Source organism: Lacerta agilis, chromosome 7 (genome assembly GCF_009819535.1).
Source record: "Lacerta agilis isolate rLacAgi1 chromosome 7, rLacAgi1.pri, whole genome shotgun sequence".
Lineage (NCBI taxonomy): Eukaryota > Metazoa > Chordata > Lepidosauria > Squamata > Lacertidae > Lacerta > Lacerta agilis.
In genome coordinates, this window is record NC_046318.1 from 80,634,901 (window position 1) to 80,655,829 (window position 20,929).

The following is a 20,929-nucleotide window of genomic DNA, read 5'->3' on the forward strand; positions in this document are numbered from 1 at the left end:
GGAGGTAATTTAATTATTGTTTGATTTTATACCAATGTTATGTATCTGATGTTAGCCACCCTGAACCCGACTTTGGCCCTGGATGGCGGGATATAAATAAAAGTTTTATTATTATTATTACTTGTTATTATTCCTTTGTAAGAAAATATGAAATAACGTAAAACTATTTTTGCCGGGGGGGAATCAATGGGGGGGTTGACAATAAATTTTCCGCACCGGGTACCACCTGACCTTCCCATGCCGGGGGGGGGGAACAAAAAATGTTTTGACCCCAGGTACCAATTTACCTTGCTACGCCCCTGAAAGGAAGTCAATATTTGAGCCAATTGTGGGGAAATAATTTGCCGTGTTTTGGTACACATAACTTCCTTGATCCTATTCTTGCCCTGACCTTCTGGTGGTAAATAGAGCGAAACCAAGGAGGAAGGAGGAAATGGCAAGATTTAAATGACACCGTCTTAAAATTTTTTAACCTCACTGGGATCATCCCCAGAGCTTAGCAATGTTTCCAGGTAGGGCCTGGTATCTCTGACATGGCCAGTCTTATTTTGCACAGAGAAGACAACCCAAGTCAGAGGCAGGATGAGAAAATTCTGTTTGCATGTCCTGCCTTTCACCAGTTAAGGAGGCCAATGGAGGCTGCCTCCAACTCCTAGCGCCAACAGCATATACCGGTACAAACCTCTCAGCTGTCTGAGCAGTTCTGTTAGTTAAAACTCACTACAGTAAAATGACTGGTGGTTCTCAAAGTGCAGAAGGAAAGCTGGCCTCAGAATGTCGGTCAGCACCTTGAAGCGTGAAACACGATTGTGGCTTTTCCTGCTTTGGGGCAAATGACTTGGCTGTTTTGCGGTTGTCCAGTGTGGCTGTGGACCAGGTTTATCCGGTTTTGTCTAGACTGCCACATTCCGCTTGAGCGGAAACGAGAAATCTGTGTCACGCTTGTTGCAGCCTCATTTGCATGTGTCTACTGAAGCAAGCCCCCCAACTAAATAAGCGATGGGGAACGTGCCGTGCTGTGATCACGGGCTGATGACCGCATTGTCTTGTCTGCGCTTGGCTGAGCGATGTGGTTGCAGACTTTTTGGGGGGAAACGGGTGCACAAGCGAGAGACAGTGAGCGCGTTTTCATTGCACTGCAGTCATTGGCCACTGGAAATGCTTGGAGTGAGCGACTTGTGGACATCTTTCTCCTTAGCAGGAGGGGACTGTGGCTACTCCAAAGAACTAAGAATTAACATATGGTTTAGTGTTGATTAAGAATTAACATATGGTTTAGTCTTATGGTTGAAAATTGGGATGCGGGTGGTGCTGTGGTCTAAACCACAGAGCCTAGGGCTTGCCGATCAGAAGGTTGGCGGTTTGAATCCCCGCGACGGGGTGAGCTCCCGTTGCTCTGTCCCTGCTCCTGCCAACCTAGCAGTTCGAAAGCACGTCAAAGTGCAAGTAGATAAATAGGTACCACTCCAGCAGGAAGGTAAACGGCATTTCCGAGCCCTGCTATGGTTTGCCAGAAGCGGCTTAGTCATGCTGGCAACATGACCCGGAAGCAGTCTGTGGTCAAATGCCGGCTCCCTCGGCCTATAGAGTGAGTGCCGCAACCCCAGAGTCGTCCACGACTGGACCTAACGGTCAGGGGTCCCTTTACCCTTTACCTTAGTGTTGATTGATTGAAAATAGGGATGATCATATCTGGACTACAGCACCCATCAAGCCCCAGTCAGCATGGCTAATAGTCGATACATCACTTGGCTCTGCATATTTGGGGGGCTCCCGGGGAGATGGCAAATCTAGCCTCCAATGAGCACACTGCAGTTGTTGCTGCCTCTGCAGCAGTGATGGCAGCAGCAGCAGCAGGCAATACATTCACTGGAGGCCAGATCTGCTGCCCTGTGGATCGTGCCGCCTGAGGCAATCGCTTCACCTTGCCTCATGGGTGTGCCAGGCCTGACTAAATCGAACCTGTGTGTTCAGAGGCTGTGTACCTGTGAACACAGACAGTGAATAGGGTTGCCATCTTTCAAAAAGTGAAAATCCAACACAAAAGTTTTTTGTTTGTTGTTGTTTTTTTTTTGCCAAAGTTGGACCGCCAATGTTTTAAGACCGTGTTAAGTGACATTTGCCTGGCACCTGCTTCACATAATATAGCCATGTGGCTGAAAAGCTATTCTATTTTCTCAGGTTTTAATCAACACATTGCGGCTGGTTTGTTGAGCTGCTTTGGAAAAACTATTGTTACATGATGTATTGCTTTGGACTGTATTCTCTGTTTTATTGAATTTTTATGCAGCCGTTTTACTGCATCACCACCACCACCATCATTATTAATATTATTATTTATTGAAATTACATACTGCCCTATACCCAGGGGTCTCAGGGCGGTTCACAGAATAAAATCAAGATATAAAACAACAAAATACATAATACATAGTAAAAATACATAATAAAAATAAAAACGACAACCCCCCCAAAACAACACATTTCAAAAGTGCATAGGATGTAATAAATAAATGTAAAAAAATTGAAATCATCATCATCTGTGAATGCAAATTAGATATGTTTCAACAATCCTCAGGCCTTTCTGCAATCAGAGTGAGACTTCCTTCCCTGGCAGGAGGCTGAACATTTTAGTGCTGCAAGCAAAGCTTAAAGGTAAAGGTACCCCTGACTGTTAAGTCCAGTTACTGACGACTCTGGGATTGTGCGCTCATCTCGCTCTATAGGCCGAGGGAGCTGGCATTTGTCCGCAAACAGCTTCTGTGTCATGTGGTCAGCATGACTAAGCCGCTTCTGGCGAACCAGAGCAGCGCACAGAAATGCCATTTACCTTCCCGCCGGAGTGGTACCTATTTATCTACTTGCACTTTGAAGTGCTTTCGAACTGCTAGGTTGGCAGGAGCAGGGACCGAGCAACGGGAGCTCACCCCATTGCGGGGATTTGAACCCCCGACCTTCTGATCGGCAAGCCCTAGGCTCTGTGGTTTAACCCACAGCGCCACCCACGTTCTGTAAATAATAATAATAATAATAATAATAATAATAATAATACCCACCAGCCTACCTTTTGAAGTCTGCTCTGTATGGCAATAACCTGGACCAAAGTGCAGAAAAGATTATGCATAATCCTTGAGACAGCACTGGAGGAGCAGTAATTACGCTGATAACGAGGAACATCTTGAGGTTGCAAACGGCAATAAGGATGAGACCTCAAGGCTGAAGCAAGTGAAGTTTGGGAAAGTTTCCCAGGCGTCAGGAAAAAAAGGACCCCCTAAATCAAAATGAATTCATTAAATGCAGTAGAATGGATGAAGGCAAAAGGCTAAGTAGGAAAAGGAAGATGAACAATGAAGTTTGTGATGAATAATTCACTTTATATGGATAGAAAAAGAAATTCACCTTGCTCTTTGATGAACTGGAAAAAAATAACTGCAGGAAAACTATGCATGAAACCGAGAAGAGGAAAGCGCCATGGGAAAAATTGTGAATTTCAAAGAGCTTTTGAATTTGATTATTCAGTGTGAAAGTTCTTCAGAGAAGAGAGATGAGCAAAATGGGAATCAGAGCTGCAGCTTTTTGTAAGGGAGTCCGTGGGTAGCCCCTGTTTTGTAAAGAAATATTTTCATACCCTCACATCCCACTCTTCTGTTCAGAAGTATAAAGTGGGTAAGCATAAAAATGCATTAAAATAATAAAATGTTGCTGTTCTAAAAACACAATGTTAAAAACAAACAATTCCAAACAAACAGCATTATAAACCACTACCAGGACACATAATTCCCTCGCTGATGGTGCAGACCTAGGGGTGTGTACTCAGAAGTAAGCACCATTGAGCTCAATGGGACTTACTTCCAAGTAAGTGGGCATAAGCTTGCAACTAGCAAAAGCATGATGAAAATGGAAAGCAAACATGATGGCAGACATCCATTTGGAAGGTGTTAGGAAACATTATACCAGGTCATTTATAGCACTACAGTGCTATAGCAATCTTCTTCTTCTGTGAGAGCCAGTGTGGTGTAGTGGTTAAGAGCGGCAGACTCGTAATCTGGTGAACCGGGTTCACTTCCCCGCTCCTCCACATGCAGCTGCTGGGTGACCTTGGGCTTGTCACACTTCTTTGAAGTCTCTCAGCCCCACTCACCTCACAGAGTGTTTGTTGTGGGGGAGGAAGGGAAAGGAGAATGTTAGCCGCTTTGAGACTCCTTCGAGTAGTGAAAAGCAGGATTTCAAATCCAAACTCTTCTTCTTCTTCTCTTCTTTGGCGATCGCTCGTAGCCAAGTAAGATTGTCTTCCATAAACACGGTTTTAATAATGAGTCCGTAAGTGACTGTGGAGGCCAGTTCTGGACCCACATGTCCTTCCACAGTGGGGACATTGGTTTCTGGGCAGGAGTTGATCACGGTGTGGATTTGCCAAGCATGCCTTCCTCTTAACATGTTTCTCCCTTGCGTTCTGAGTTTGAGTGTCTTCAAAGTCAGAGAAGAAACTTCTTGGTGCATCTGCAGCGGCACAACCGGACACCTTCATCTGCCCCATCTGCAACAAAACATGTCTCTGCCACATCAGTCTCTACAGCCGCAGCAGGTGCTTCAAGCTTCCCCAACAGTTTGACTTCACCCCAAAAGGTGCACTCTTCCATTATCTCTCGAGACAAATTGCCAACAAATAAGGCAGTGTTCTACTTTCCTATCGAGGGTTTGCGACCCAGTCCAGTGCTCCATGAATGCTCCATTGTGCACCAAAATTGTGAGCCCCCCTCCACTAAAGGGAATATGGCAACCTTTGTGAAAGAGAGAACACCTTAAACGCTACAGAGTCTTTGAACCTTCATCATTTGGACCCTGGACATGGAGTGTGATTTATATCTGATGATGCAGACTGCCGGTGCAAATGTAAATCTCATTCTCTGTGTTTCCCTTTGGAGACATCTATCTTTGTTTACTTCCTGCTCAAGGTTTAAATTTAATTAGAACCTGTTTTTTTTACAAGGAATGTGTTTTTATTGTCTCTTGCACCCATAATTCACATGCAATGCTGTACATTGATTTAAACGCAGCTCTCTTCCCTTTCCTAACACCATTTCTTACACAGAGAAAAACGGATTCAGGAAAGACAAAGGCATTGTTTGGTATAACGTGTGAATCTGAACACCCAAATGCAGCGTTTTAAATATGCCAATTGGCTTGACGGCTGCAGCTTGCAATAACCTCCTCCAACAACCTTGTCATTCAGGCTTATCACAATTTATACAAGTATTTGCCTTGACAGATTACACATGCAAGTCTGTTCGGTTCATCTGACGTTATATGCATAAGGTGCACTATATAATAACTTCCAGAAAGGATAGGTTTGAGTTGCATGTTGATTATTTGAATGAGATGTGAACTTGGACAAATAATCCAGCCCTGTTATTATGCAACCTTTGTAAGAACGCGCACAGAGGCCTGTTTAAATGGTGTGTGTGGTTCCCCCCTTTTGCACACTGCCCCAAGAACTTCTGTTATGAGTGGCTGCATTGATTTACCAAAGCAGGCATGGAGAACTTGCGGCTTTCCAGTTGTTGTTGAACTCCAAATCCCATCAGCCTCTGGCAGCATAATCAATGTTTAGGGATGGAGGGAGCTGCAGTGCGACAAAATTTGGAGGGCAGCAGTTTCCTCTTCCTTTCCCTGCAGCAAATAAATAAATAAACAAACCCTGTACCCATTTTCGTGGGCGAAAGCCCTCAATGGAACTTGCATTGAGCTGTGGATACATTATGAATAATACCACCCTTTCCCCCCCAAAAGGAACCTTTCCTTACTGTTTCAAATCTGCGATTGCTTCTTTCCACAGAGACTGGGGAAATTGTTTTTTTTTTGCCATTTAATAGCCTTATGCCTTGAGGCCCACCATCCACTTCTACAGTTAATTCGGAACAGATTAACAGAAATACAAATGCAGCCGACCAAGGGAAGGGGAACAATGTTATTGATTTTTCCACCAATACATGAGCTGTTCTGATCATGGAACCTGTCTCCCACAATCCATTGTAGGAAGAATAGCTACTGCTAATAGAGCAATTGTGATGCCTTGTTTTTCATCTTTCAGTTTTTGCCTGTTTGTTATAATTGTTCCTTCTGTTTTTATAAACATTATAAATGAAATAGTAATAATAATAAACTTTGCAAAAAAAAAAGGAAGAAAAGGAAATGGTTAACATTCAAAAAAAGCCAGTGGGGCGGAACATTTCATGCTCCTGGGACATTCTGTAAATGCAGCTACTCCTCTGCAAACTATTGCTAGCATTATTTTTAGAGCACAATCTTATAATGGATAACTTTTTTTATTTCTGCCGAGATGGGCAGCACTGTATCTGTTTAACCTGGCCCTGAGTTTTTAAATGTTTGTTCATACAGTAATATTATTGGAAATTTGTAGTGTGTGAGTTTATGATGCATTAGCTTGCCCTGAATCCCTAAAAAGACAGCCTGTAAGTAGGTAAAGAGAAAACAAAAGATATTGCATATAAAACAAGAAATAGAAATCCAATGAAGAAACAAAAAGAACAGAGAAAATTAAATTGATTTATATACTGTATTGTGTATAGTTTTAATTGGCACTACTACAGGTGCTACCTAATAACTGTTCTGCATTTGTAAGAACTTGATCATTTAGTGTGTCACTTTGGAACTCCCTGCCCATTGAGATCAAGCAGGCACCTCCACTTTTCTCTTTTCGGCACCCGCTAAAAGCATTCCCATTTAGGCATGCTTAGAAAGTTGAGGTAAAACTCTGATCTGCTTTTGCCATTTTAGCTTTCGTATGTCATAAAGCAGGGCTGCTGATTTCTCTCCATTTTATTGCCTTGCCTTTTTGTAAACCACTTTGAGTGTTGTTGTTGTTTTTTAATTATTATAGAAAAACCCAAAAATGATCAAGTGGCGCATTTATGAAATAATTATAGAGGTGATTTTAAGTAAAAAATTACACACACACAAACACACACACACTACAACGGTGTGTTAAATTTTATGAAATAATTAAAGAGGGATTATATGTATGTGTGTGTGTGTGTGTGTGTGTATATATGTGTGTGTATATGTGTGTATATGTATGTATATGTATGTATATATATATGTATGTGTGTATAGTATGTATATATGTACACACAAAAAATAAAAATCCAGTGGTGCATTAAATTTGATGAAACAAACAAATAGAGTTTATATGCATACACTAGTGGTGCATTAAACTTTATGAAATCTATAAATAAATCCTACCAGGGTTTTATTTTTTTTAAACCGATTGCCCTATAATAACCACAAGAAATCCTCCTCCTCCCCGACTTCCTGCCTCCGTGCCGCGGGCAGCAGCCTCTCCCGCTCCTCCCCTGTTCGAGGGAAGTCGCCCCGGGACTCCGCCTCTCCCACCCGCCCCCTCCCTCCCTCCCATCCGCCGAGGCTTTGAAGTGGGCAAGGGCGGCGCGCGGGGGTGTCCCAGCTGGAGGGACGCTGGCCTTTGGGACTGGGGGTGGGGTGGGGGGCTGCGGGCGCCCCCTTCTCCTCGGCCGGGGTGTGTGTGAGGGGAGCCGGCCCTTCTTCCTGGAAGGAGCCGTGTGTGTCTTCCGTATCTTCCCCTTTTTAACCGGGCTGAGGAGAGATTGAATTTGGGGGTGGGGGGTGGGCGCCTCCCCATTTTTTTTTGCCACCCTGGCACTGCGAAGTGAGGAGAAGCACCTCAGAGGCAGCTCTTTAGAGGTTTCTCTCCCTAATTAATATTTTTTGGGGGGTTTTGCCTTCCCCATTTTGGAGGTGTCATTTTTGCCTCCCTCTTTTTTGGGGGGGGGTGCGTGTCTTTTTGCTTCCCCCTTTTGGGGATGAGGGTCTTTTTTGCCTCCCCCCTTTTTTGAGGGGGTGGGTGGGCAGGAGCTCTCTAAACCGTTAAGGTGGGCCAAGGAAATATTGGGGAGAGGTGTGCCCCCCATTTTCAAAACCACCGGGGCTTCTGCTTTCACCTTTCTTATCTTCATTTTTTTGGGGCGGGGGGCGGGGTGTGTGCAATAAAACCGCTGGCACAGTTGCAAGGTCCTGTATGTATGGTTTCAAATTGGGTGGGGGGCGCGCGACCATATGTTGAGATTCCTGCATTGCAGGGGGGATTGGACTACAATAGATGATTTTCGGGGTCCCTTCCAACTCTCACAGATCCTATGATTCAAAGCCTCTGCAAATGGGCAGATGGATGTCAGGAGAGCCAACTTAGAGAGGACTGCTCCCCCCCCCCATTATTTTGCGGGTGTTTGGCTGCTGAGCTTGAAGTTAGGGGGCTATATGCCACCCCCAGTTTCCCAACGAACCCCCCCCCCCTTCACTGGGGTGTTGTTTGAATGTGGTGAGCTGGCCAACAACTTACCCCGCCTCCCCAAATGTTGGGGTCGCGTGAAGAAATCGGGACGAGGGAGCTCCCCCCATCTCACCCCCCCCAATTTGCTGTCAATTTTGAGATATAAAAAAAGAGAGAGAGTGCACCCAAATAAGTGTTCCTTTCTCCTCCATCCCAGGGCGAGGAGAGGCTGAAGGCAACACCCACCAGGCTCCTTTTATTCCTTATTTTGGGGGGATCAAACCCCCCAGTTTTGTTGCCAAGGGCGCTTGGAGAGGCAGAAGTGCCATGGGGTGAGATTTGCTGCTCCTTCAAGGTGTCAACTTTCCCTGTTGGTTTTTAACTTTTCTCCAACCCTCTCCGAGACTGAGGAGAGTTTTCAGAGGCTCCTCCCATAGCGGATGACACAGACCTCGTTTGTTTCTTTCCTTCTCGGAAGCCAGGAGGCTGCTGTCTTCACCTCCATTCTCCCCTTCCCTTTGTTTCCCCCCCCCCTCCCCACCTCCCCTGCAGGGCTGAAGGAACTGAACTTGGCTGCCCGGGGTCTGTGGGCTCCGCCTGGAAGGGACAGGAAGGAGTCCTTCCTTGCCCCGGTTCCTCGGCTTCTTCTTGGCTCCGTGCCCCCTTGCTATGGAAGATGTGCTGCCTTCTGCAGTGCTGGAGATCTGCGTGTTGGTCGGCGTCCCTCGAGAAAGGGCGAAGGAAATCTGCCAGGTAAAAAGGGGGAAAGGGACTGGGTTGGAGTTTGGAGCAGTGGTTGGTGACTGCAGGAGAAATGGGAAAAGGTGGAAGAACAAACCCCCCTCGCTTTCTATTCACCCTTGAGATCCGTTTTCTAAACCAATGTAGCTGCATTTCTGTGCTGTGTAACTGTGCAAAGCTGTTAACCGTGTTCTTGACGCATCGAGAAACTGGCAAATCCACCCTGAGGCTGAAAACGAAAAAAAAAGCAGCAACAACAACACAGGTTCTTTCCCACAGATCCCCTTGTAAATACATAATAAATTGCAGGAGCTTAAGATTATCTTGCCTGTCTCACTAATTTGTCAACTTCCTCCTTTGGCCTTTATTTCCATGTTACAAACTTGGGGGCAGGGGAAGACCTTTTTTTTAAAAAAGGTTTTATTTCCTTTTGCAAGGTGAGAGTGTGTGGTTTTTGCAGATAAGAAAGAAAGAAAGAAACAACCAACCAACCAACCGCCGCCACTTCCTAAGAGTTAAGATGTTGTGAAATGGAGATGTGCCACTTTGCTTTAAAGTGGGCACGTCACCAGCCTGTGACGTTTCATTAGCATGCCGCAAAAAAACATTGCAAAAACCATCTTAATCACCAAGCCCTTATGGTTTCCAGAGGGTTAGCTTGTGTGGGCTGCTTTCAGGAAAAGGACACACCAAGAGACTTGCGGGACTTTAAAGACCAATAAGTTTATTTTTCATAGTATGTTGCTGTTTTCTTTTCTGATGAGGGTTATTTAAGCAGAACAGCTCCGGGTTTTTTTTTGAACAACTATCTTCCATCTGAATTGGTTACAAGTTGTTCTAAAAGTGGATCCACAGCTCCTTTGTTGGTGGGGATAGTTTGTGTGAGGAATGGCAACGACTATTTGGCATTGTGACGTTTGTGTGGTCTCTAAAGTAGGGTTAAAAAAAAAAAAGTCCAGTAGCACCTTAGAGACCAGCTAGGTTTGTTCTAGGGACGCGGGTGGAGCTGTGGTATAAACCACTGAGCCTTGGACTTGCCGATCGGAAGGTCGGCGGTTCGAATCCCCACGACGGGGTGAGCTCCCGTTGCTCGGTCCCTGCTCCTGCCAACCTAGCAGTTTGAAAGCATGTCAAAGTGCAAGTAGATAAATACATACCACTCTGGCGGGAAGGTAAAAGGCGTTTCCGTGCGCTGCTTTGGTTTCCCCAGAAGCGGTTTAGTCATGCTGGCCACATGACCTGGAAAAATTGTCTGCGGACAAACATTGGCTCCCCCGGCCAGTAAAGCGAGATGAGCGCCGCAACCCCAGAGTCGTCCGTGACTGGACTTAACTGTCAGGGGTCCTTTACCTTTTAAATTTGTTCTGGGTATATCTTATACCCAGAACAAACTTAGTTGGTCTCTAAGGTGCTACTGGACAATTTTTTAAATCTTTGCGTCAGACCAACCCAGCTATCTACCTGAATCTAAAGTAGGGTGTCACTCATATGACCAGGGTGCCAAAGTGATTTATTATCCAATGAAAACGGCAATATGGTTTTGATCAGTACTCTTTTGGTTCCCAACTCCCCTTTCCCAGACACCACCACTGCTTGCATGCTTAGGCAGTTATATGAAACATCCTTGCCATTTAAATAATTCTTTTTTCATCAGCTGAAAGCTACCCCCATTGCCAGCTGTTCATTTCATGGCTAGACTGGGAAGGGGGAAAAGATGACAGGCATGGTGATAGCCATTGGTAGGTCTGCCCCCTTACTCCAGGGAAAGGCATTGCTTCCTGATCCTGAAGGTGGTTTAATAATCTGCCTAGAGCAGGGGTAACCCATGTGGTTCCCACCATCTCTGCCTGGGGTTGATGGGAGTTGGAGTTCAGCAACATTTGCGGGGGGGGGGGGCACACCATCTGACATAGAATATGATGGAGTGGCCTGGGAACTTCCTATGGAGGACTTCTTCCTATGAGTCAGTTTCGGTAGAATGAACTGAACTGGTTGCAAAATAGCATGTTTTGTTTGTTTCACCACCGACATGTTACGAACTGACTTTGGTAGAATGAACTAGATGAAGGTCAATGTGCTTGGTTGATTTTATTTGCTTTTTATTGGTTGATAATGGTCATGCTTTGCATAAGATTGAAAGAAAAATGTCTTGAAGCAAGATAGATTTAAGGGTGTCACAAACTCCTGAGAAACTGGCATAGAATCTGTATTAGCTTAGGATTTCTTGACTTTGCTTCCAATATTGTTAACTACTAGACCAGGCATAGGCAAACCCGGCCCTCCAGATATTTGGGACTACAATTCCCATCATCCCTGACCACTGGTCCTGTTAGCTAGGGATGATGGGAGTTGTAGTCCCAAAACATCTGGAGGGCCATGTTTGCCCATGCCTGTACTAGTAGACCAATAGTCTTAACTGTTTCAGACCTGGGACCCATCTTTAACCTGGATGCGCATTTGGGGACCCATTTCTTATTTATTTATTTTAACCATCTGTTTCTGTGCCATGACTCAGTTACCTCTGAACATGCAAGTTTCATTTAGCTGTCACTGCTAATAGCCACCGATGAAGCTATTCTCCACAAACTTATCTAATGCTCATTCAAAGCCAGTAGACAACATCACATCTTGTGGAAGTACGGTAAATGCCATAAATTAATTGTTTCAAAGTAAATTAATTAATTCAAAAGGCATATCCTTTGTTTCCAAGAACAAGGCTGGTGGCGAGAACAGCTTGTAAGATGCAGTTTGGACTGCAGGTGCTTTTGTTAAAATGCAAGTGTACTTTGAACAAGCAACTTAATAAAAATATTTTTGATTACGCCAGGACATCACTTCGTGAGCAGACCATAGCCTCAGAAACTCCAGGAGGAAATGAACTGTGTACTAAATGTGCTGCATTTCAGCAGACCGGCATTGCTGGTTCAGTGTATTGGCACAAACATTTTAGTTTGTATATGTACATTGAAGCTGGGGCAGGTTTCTGCGTTGGGCTGCTATCGAGAGATGAGACTTGGAAGTGCTGAGGCAGGATGGTAAAGCAATAACTTTTCGGAAGACCTGAGTAGGAAGAATTGCTCTTCTAGGCTCAGTGTCTTTCAGGATTTGCGATGCATTTGCTAGTCATACATTGGATGCCCAGCTGTGACAATAGGGACACTTGTGTGGTGATGATAATTGCTTAGAATTGTCAGGATTTTTAGTTTGTGTTTCAGAGCTTGAGTTCTTTTCTGGGTAAACTTTCATCTCCTAGGCCTGAAATGTTAACGGGGGTAGTGGCAGTCAGTTTGGGGTTTGGTTTGACACTGAACCCCTTACAGGAACTACTTAATGTTTATTGAGAATTGCATTCTTGTCACCTTACTTATTACGTTTGTGAAGGATAGTTTTAACACCTCACGGGAACAGTCACAACCTCCCCACAGGTTCAAGTGTTGAGCAACAAGAAGAACTTCCATTTGGAACATAAACAGTCTGCTCCTAAAAGATATTCAGCATGAACTAAACTCCAGTGGGGAATTCTCATTGCGCAGCGAGGCCCCAGACCTGCTAGCTCCCTCCGAAATAAATACACATACACAAGTATATTAGGTTAATGGGATAAATAAGGCCACAACTTTATTGGTTACAGATGTGAGCGGTTGTTGGCTTGGGTGAAGCAAGACTATAACCTGACTCCTGCCACAAGGTGCCCCATGATATTCTTGTAAAGAAGCTGGTAAAATGCGGGCTAGACAATGCTACCATTCAGTGGATTTGTAACTGGCTGACTGACCGAACCCAAAGGGTGCTCATCAATGGCTCCTCTTCATCCTGGAGAGAAGTGACTAGTGGGGTGCCACAGGGTTCTGTCTTGGGCCCAGTCTTATTCAACATCTTCATCAATGACTTGGATGATGGGCTTGAGGGCATCCTGATCAAGTTTGCAATGACACCAAATTGGGAGGGGTGGCTAATACCCCAGAGGACAGGATCACACTTCAAAATGACCTTAACAGATTAGAAAACTGGGCCAAAGCAAACAAGATGAATTTTAACAGGGAGAAATGTAAAGTACTACACTTGGGCAAAAAAAATAAAAATGAAAGGCGCAAATACAGGATGGGTGACACTTGGCTTGAGAGCAGTACATGTGAAAAGGATCTAGGAGTCTTGGTAGACCATAAACTTGACATGAGTCAACAGTGTGATGCAGCAGCTAAAAAAGCCAATGCAATTCTGGGCTGCATCAATAGGAGTATAGCATCTAGATCAAGGGAAGTAATGGTACCACTGTATTCCACTCTGGTCAGACCTCACCTGGAATACTGTGTCCAGTTCTGGGCACCACAGTTCAAGAAGGATACTGACAAGCTGGAACGTGTCCAGAAGAGGGCAACCAAAATGGTCAAAGGCCTGGAAACAATGCCTTATGAGGAACGGCTGTGTATGTTTAGCCTGGAGAAGAGAAGGTTAAGGGGTGATATGATAGCCATGTTCAAATATATCAAAGGATGTCTAAAAAGCCTAGAATTAAGTTTAAGATTTTGACAGACTCTAAAGAGAGAGCAATGACAAACCTAGACAGCATCTTAAAAAGCAAAGACATCACCTTGCCAACAAAGGTCCGTATAGTTAAAGCTATGGTTTTCCCAGTAGTAATGTACGGAAGTGAGAGCTGGACCATCAAGAAGGCTGATCGCCGAAGAATTGATGCTTTTGAATTATGGTGCTGGAGGAGACTCTTGAGAGTCCCATGGACTGCAAGAAGATCAAACCTATCCATTCTCAAGGAAATCGGCCCTGAGTGCTCACTAGAAGGACAGATCCTGAAGTTGAGGCTCCAGTACTTTGGCCACCTCATGAGAAGAGAAGACTCCCTGGAAAAGACCCTGATGTTGGGAAAGATGGAGGGCACAAGGAGAAGGGGACGACAAAGGATGAGATGGTTGGACAGTATTCTCGAAGCTACTAGCATGAGTTTGGCCAAACTGCGGGAGGCAGTGGAGGATAGGCGTGCCTGGCGTGCTCTGGTCCATGGGGTCACGAAGAGTCGGACACGACTGAACGACTGAACAACAACAAAAAAGAGAGAGGAGGCTTTGCCCTGCCGGATTTAAGACTTTATTTTGAAGCAGCGGCCTTTTGCTGGTTGAAAGATTGGTTTAAATTAGAGAATGTAGATGTGTTGGACTTGGAAGGACACGATAACATGTTTGGTTGGCATGCATACCTTTGGTATGACAAAGTTAAAATCCACAGAACTTTTAAGAGTCACATAATTAGGAAATCTCTGTATCAGGTCTGGATTAGATATAAAGACTTACTGGAGAGAAAGACTCCTAGATGGATATCACCAGTGGAGGCTAAGGCCTATAAGAGACCAAATATGTCTGCAAGTTGGTTACGATATATGGACATATTGCAGCAGGAAGGGGACTCATTTAAGTTGAAAAGCTATGATCAAGTCAAAAGTCAAGTCCCTGACTGGCTGCAATACCACCAGGTACATGAAACATTTAAACTAGATAAAAAAAACTGGTTTTCAAGTGGAAAAATCAAAACTGGAAACAGAACTGATCGAATCGAACTCTAAAAACCTTTCCAAGATGTATAATTTGTTGCTAGAGTGGCATACGAAAGATGAACAGGTTAAATCAACAATGATAGATTGGGCAAAGAATGTGGGTCATAATATTATGATGGATGACTGGGAGAGATTGTGGCAAAAAGGTATCAATTTTACTGCATGTAATAGTTTAAGAGAAAATGTAATGAAAATGATATATAGATGGTATCTGACACCAGTTAAGTTAGCCAGAATGAATTCTAAAATGTCGGATGTGTGTTGGAAATGTAAATCGTCGAAAGGTACCTTTTATCATATGTGGTGGTCGTGTTCAGGGGTAAAGGCCTTCTGGGACAAGATTTATAATGAGCTTAAGAAGGTAATGAAAATTACCTTTTGTAAGAAACCAGAGGCATTTCTTTTGAGCATGACCAATGAAGAGATACCCAGTCAGGACAGAGTATTTTTTATGTATGCCACGACAGCGGCTAGAATTTTATTGGCAAGAACTTGGAAGGGTGAAGAGCTACCGACAATTGAAGAATGGCAGACGAAGCTGATGGAGTATATGGAGCTCGCAGACCTGACCGCCAGAATCCGAGACCAGAGGGAGGAGAAGGTGTCGCAAGATTGGAAGAAATTTAAGGACTATTTAGTTAAGCATGTTAAACTGAATGTTTGAATATTTGAGCAGATATATATAAAAGAGTCGGCTTTTAGAAGTTTAAGGTTAGTTATAATGGTTTAGAAGAAATTTTGATGTGATAGATCTATTTGTATAAGAAGGTTTTAAGATATAGAATACAAGTAAAGAAATATATTGGTTTAAATAAATTTAAAGAGCATTAGGATATTGAGCATAAGTTAATGAGAAAAGAAATGAAGCTACCTAAAGAGTATATATGTTTTTGAAGACAGAGGAGGGACCAGGGGAAGTCCCCCCAAGAAGTTAAAAATAAGTTGAGAAACAAAGATAAGTGTTTGGTAAGGTATGTATAAGTTTTCTTTTTTGTATGGTATTGTTGTGTTTTATATTATTGATTGTGTATTATGTTTTTACTGTGTTTATGTATGTTTAATGTTGTTTTTGTCTTGTTTTATGGTAAAATAATAAAAATCTTATAAAAAAAAAAAACAAATATATCAAAGGATGTCATATAGAGGAGGGTGAAAGGTTGTTTTCTGCTGCTCCAGAGAAGTGGACACGGGGCAATGGATTCAAACTACAAGAAAGAAGATTTCACCTAAACATTAGGAAGAATTTCCTGACAGTAAGAGCTGTTCGACAGTGGAATTTGCTGCCAAGGAGTGTGGTGGAGTCTCCTTCTTTGGAGGTCTTTAAGTGGAGGCTTGACAGCCATCTGTCAGGAATGCTTTGATGGTGTTTCCTGCTTGGCAGGGGGTTGGACTGGATGGCCCTTGTGGTCTCTTCCAACTCTATGATTCTATGACTGCAGGGAGTCTCTTTAAGGGTCAACCACTGGAAGAGAGGAGCCCTATGATGTAAATCAATTGAGCCCCCCCCCGGGTCACCGTTGGGGTCGTGGCATAGCCCTAGCCCATGCCCAGGCTTCGGACAGGATCCCCCCCCCCCCGATCCCTTTAACGGGATACACTTAACGTGGAGGGGCAGGCAGAGGCAACCCCCTCCCCTCCCAGAATAAAGCTTACCCAATGCCTAACCTTACAAAGTTATGATGATTGCTGCTAGGTAGGCGAAAACCAAATGGCTAGTGCCAGTGCCGGATTTACATATAAGCTAAACAAGCTATAGCTTAGGGCCCCACTCTCTTGGGGGCCTCCAAAAAAATTCACTATTAATTTACTTCTTCTTGATTGTATTTCAGTTCAACAACTACTTTGATAAAATACATATTTCGTTACCTGTCATTGATGCTTTACTTGCAGGGGGTTGGACTAGATGACTTTTGGGGGTCCCTTCCAACTCTGCAATTCTATGATTCTATGCGCCTACAGCACTAAAAACCTGTTCCATCTGTGGGCACCTAAGAATTGAATTGGCTCTTCAGCTAAACATTTATTTCTGAAAAAGAGGTAATATGCTGTGCTTCATAGTCGATGTGGACCTCATCAAATAATATGTCAGAGACTAGGATGGAAAAAGCACTGGCAAGCCTTTAAAATGTAGATTATCCTCGCATTCGGCACGTTTAGGGGTCAGTGATTCAAACTGTCAGTTAAAATTATTCTACGTTGCTCACAAATGATGAAAACGGTGGTGTTGGCAAGACTTTAATCTGAACTGCCAGTTTGAATCTTTAGTTTGACTGTCATCTTTATCTAGGTGCAGACTTGCCCTTTAAATTAATGAGGCACAAATGGTTGATTTAATGAGTGTGGGCTTTTGTTTATCCTCAAGTAGGGTATGTGGGTCCAGTGTTAGAAACTGAGATACGAAAGCTAGGATCTAAATGGCACCTTAAACCTAGGTTATGGGCGCAACAACGGAACGTCTCGGTGAGCTTTTTTATAACAAGAATGCAAAGCTGAAAATGAATGAACTGCAGCTAAAATATTACGTTCATTTTTCACATGGTCTAGTCCTTCCCCTGCCCACCCCCTAATATTCTTAAGTGGGTCTCTTCTCCAGTCTTCAGAGAGTATCTGGAAGTGGGGAGGCAGAAAAAAGGTCCTCCTTTCCTTCCACTCTGCAGTTTTAATCTGAAATCTTAGGCGCAGTATTGAGCCCAGAGATCAGAAACTGCTCGCGCTAATGAAAATCCTTGTCGCAAAATGCGCCTGGAACAACGGGAGTGTGTCTCTCCCTTTCGTTAGGGAAATGTTTCAGGACTTCACATACGGGACATATTATTTATGAATAATAAAGTTCATATGGCGCATTGTGCATGAGCTTGTGAGTGAACTAGCTGAAAAATTCAACAGATGATAGTAGATTTGATAAAATAACCACACGCGTTCCCTATTTCCCCCTAAAATCTGTAACCTTTAAAAATAGCGCAGCTATTACATGCAAAGTACTATAGTCAGTTGGCTATACAGTTCAGAAAAGTATCTGAAGAAGTGTGCATGCACACGAAAGCTCATACCGAGAACAAACTTAGTTGGTCTCTAAGGTGCTACTGGAAGGATTTTTTATTTTATTTTTTATTTAGTTCAGAAAAGTGTCAGTCATCCTTGTTTGGTTGAATTTTTGCTTTAAAACAGGTTGATAGCAATACAGGTACATTTCTGTTGGTTACCGGTACTTGCTCCACTGCCCCAAATTAGAATGCAAATGTGCCAGTTTTCACTTGATAAACTTTCTTTTTTATTATTAAATATTTTCTTGATTTACAAAAGTGTGTGCAATGCCTCTCTCATATTTTTTCAATGTAACATTTTTACAAATCAATTTTGGTTGTTGAGACATGAGGAAGAAAAGGGGGAAGGAAGTGGGTGGGGTGGGGAGATGAGTGGGGTGGGGTGATGATGTTTCTATTTTACTTAATATATGTTGGGTTTGGTGTCAGCGTTGTTTGTGCAGGTTCTCTGTTGTTCAGTTGTGTTCCTCTGGTGGTGAGAGAGGTTGGGATTGGCGTAGGGTGTGATTGTTCATTTGTGGTTGGCTGTGGTGATCTTTGGTTTCATGTGTGAGTGGGTGTTTTGGTTCAGGTTAGCCATATTGATTTGTATGTTGTCGGTAGATTTTTGTCATTGTCTTGTTGGGCTGTGTGTGTGATGAAGGGGAGCCATACCGGGGTGAAGGTGTCTTCTTCTGTTTGTCCCCGTGTCAGTTTCAGGTTATTGGTTAGTTTTTCTAGTAGGGCTTTTCCCCATACTACTTGCTACCACTGATCCATGTTTATTCCTGACAGGTCTTTCCAGTGTCTGCTTATGATGTTTCTGGCTGCTGAGAGTAGATGGATTATGAGTTATTTGTGTTGTAAGTGGGCATTATTGTCTTGGAAGATGTTTAGTAAGACCAATTCTGGGGTGGTTTCTAGCACTTGCTTGGTTATTTTACATATTTCTCGTATGGTTGTTGTCCAGAATGGTTGGATTTTGGGGCACTCCCACCACATGTGGAAGTATGTGCCTGTGGAGGTGGAACTTAATAAACTTTCTAAACAATTAGCTCTGTGTTTGTGTGAGGGAGACAGAGACAGAGTGCCTTAGTGGATGGGGATAGTTGAATTTCAAAGATGGGAGGAGGCTCCCGTTGCCTTTCTTTCAGTCTTACTGGGTTTTAGTTTTAACTGGTTTATCTTCATCCAGCCATGAACCACCGACTGTGAGGGTGAGGATTTCAAAATGCAGGCAGGCATATGTGGTAGCAGACAGTCATTTGGCATTCAACCTCAGGGCTGAAGACCTGAGTTGGCTGAAGAGGACAGAGCTGAGCGCCATCAGCATTGCTGTGGGATCTTCTCATCTGGGGCAGAATAGTGGGCAGATGGATTTGAGCATATACAGTGAAAGAAAACATTGGGTTGTATACGATTAAGTTCTATTCTGAGTAGTGAGGGGCAGATGGGGCTTGCCAACCTGGGAATGTAGCCTACCTAGGAGAAGGAAAACTCTGTTTCTAAACCTCTGCTGCCTTGTGGGATATCTTTGGTAGAAGAAAGGTCTAGGGAGTAAAGCAGTCTTCCTCAACCTCGGCCCTCCAGATTTTTTTTGGCCTACAACTCCCATGATCCCTAGCTAGCAGGACCAGTGGTCAGGGATGATGGGAACTGTAGTCTCAAAACATCTGGAGGGCCGAGGTGGAGGAAGCCTGGAGTATAAACTACACAGATTTGGAGGAGTCTCTAAGATAGCTGGATGACGCCTCATACGCTCACCTTCTGGCAACTCCTGCACCCAATCTGGTGCCAAACGTCTTGCTCTGCTTTCCTTTCGACCACACCAGTGAGGCCAGGAGGTGGGGATTGTCAGCTGGGCAGACCAGGACCTCCATACACACTGCCCACTGAAGACGTCACTTTGGTCTTGCTAATGCAGTGGTTTGACTTCACCTCTGGAGGTGCACTCTGTTTCTCTCGAGACAGACAGATGCTGATGAGTAGGCCACTTGACATAAATGATCCTAAGTTCCTCATGTCCATTTTGAGTAGGACTAACTTGGATGCAACCCATTATTTGAGCACTTACTGTTCCCAACCCTAACCCTGCGGGAAGCCATCTAATTAGACTTTAATTTGATTCTGACCTGTTTTTAGGAGGTAATTTAATTATTGTTTGATTTTATACCAATGTTATATATTTGATGTTAGCCACCCTGAGCCCGACTTTGGCCGGAGAGGGAGGGCGGGATATAAATCAAAGTTTCTTCTTCTTCTTCTTCTTCTTCTTCTTCTTCTTCTTCTTCTTCTTCTTCTTCTTCTTCTTCTTGACTTTTACTGTAGACTTAAGGCCCTGACCTACTCATGTCCAGGAGGTGGGTAGGGGGTTGGACAGGGTTTTTGGAAAGAGGAGGTTTAGAGCTTGGAGGTCCTCCTGGATCTGGAAGCTTAGATGACCTCGATGGCTGGGAGTGTCTTTTTCCAGCCATGGATGGTTCACCTTTTGGACAGGAAGTGACGTGGCTCTGGTAGCATCCCGATTGGATGACTGCACTCTGCTTGGGGATGCTCTTGAAGACGAATGAGAAACTTCAGTTGGTTCAAAACAGCAACACTGATTGCCAGTTCCATTTCTGGGTGCAATTCAAGGTCCTCGTGTTAATTTTTAAAGCCTCAAATGACTCAGGCTCCAAGCACATGAAGGATTGCCTCTTTCCCTACAGATCCCCTTGGGTGTTAAGATTAGCAGAGGAGTCCCTCTTGGTTGTTCCATCACTTTTGAAAGCTTGGGCTGCTGGTTCCCTGGGAGAGGACATTCTCTGTGATGTGGGTGGCACTGTGGTCTAAACCAACGAGCCTCTTGGGCTTGCTGATTGGAAGGTCAGCGGTTCGAAGCCCCGCAACAGAGTGAGCTCCCGTTGCTCTGTCCCAGCTCCTTCCAACCTAGCAGTTGTGCACACCAGTGAAAGTAGATAAATAGATACTGCTGTGGCGGGCAGGTAAACGGCGTTTCCGTGTGCTCTGGCTTCCGTCATGGTGTTCTGTTGTGCCAGAAGTGGTTTAGTCATGCTGGCTACATGACCCAGAAAGCTCCCTCAGCCTGAAGCGAGATGAGTGCCGCAACCCCATAGTCGCCTTTGACTGCACTTAACGGTCCAGGGTTTCTTTACCTATTCTCTGTGACAGCCACAAAGCTATGGAGCTCCCATCCCACAGAGGTGTGTTTGGCATCTTCATCGAATGCTAAACACATACCTCTTTACCTTTGCTTTTTGACACCCGGGGTGTCTA

At 44.1% G+C, this 20,929-nt stretch overlaps 1 protein-coding gene across 1 annotated transcript in view; it reads left to right on the top strand.

The window, feature by feature from the left end:
• The first annotated feature begins 8,973 nt into the window (after positions 1–8,973).
• DENND3 (DENN domain containing 3) overlaps positions 8,974–20,929 on the top strand; it is a 52,299-nt gene continuing 40,343 nt past the window's right edge. Inside the window, exon 1 of the mRNA XM_033155925.1 lies at positions 8,974–9,076. Within this exon, the coding sequence (XP_033011816.1) occupies positions 8,993–9,076 (84 nt within the window). The 5' untranslated portion in view covers positions 8,974–8,992. The remainder of the gene's footprint in view (positions 9,077–20,929) is intronic.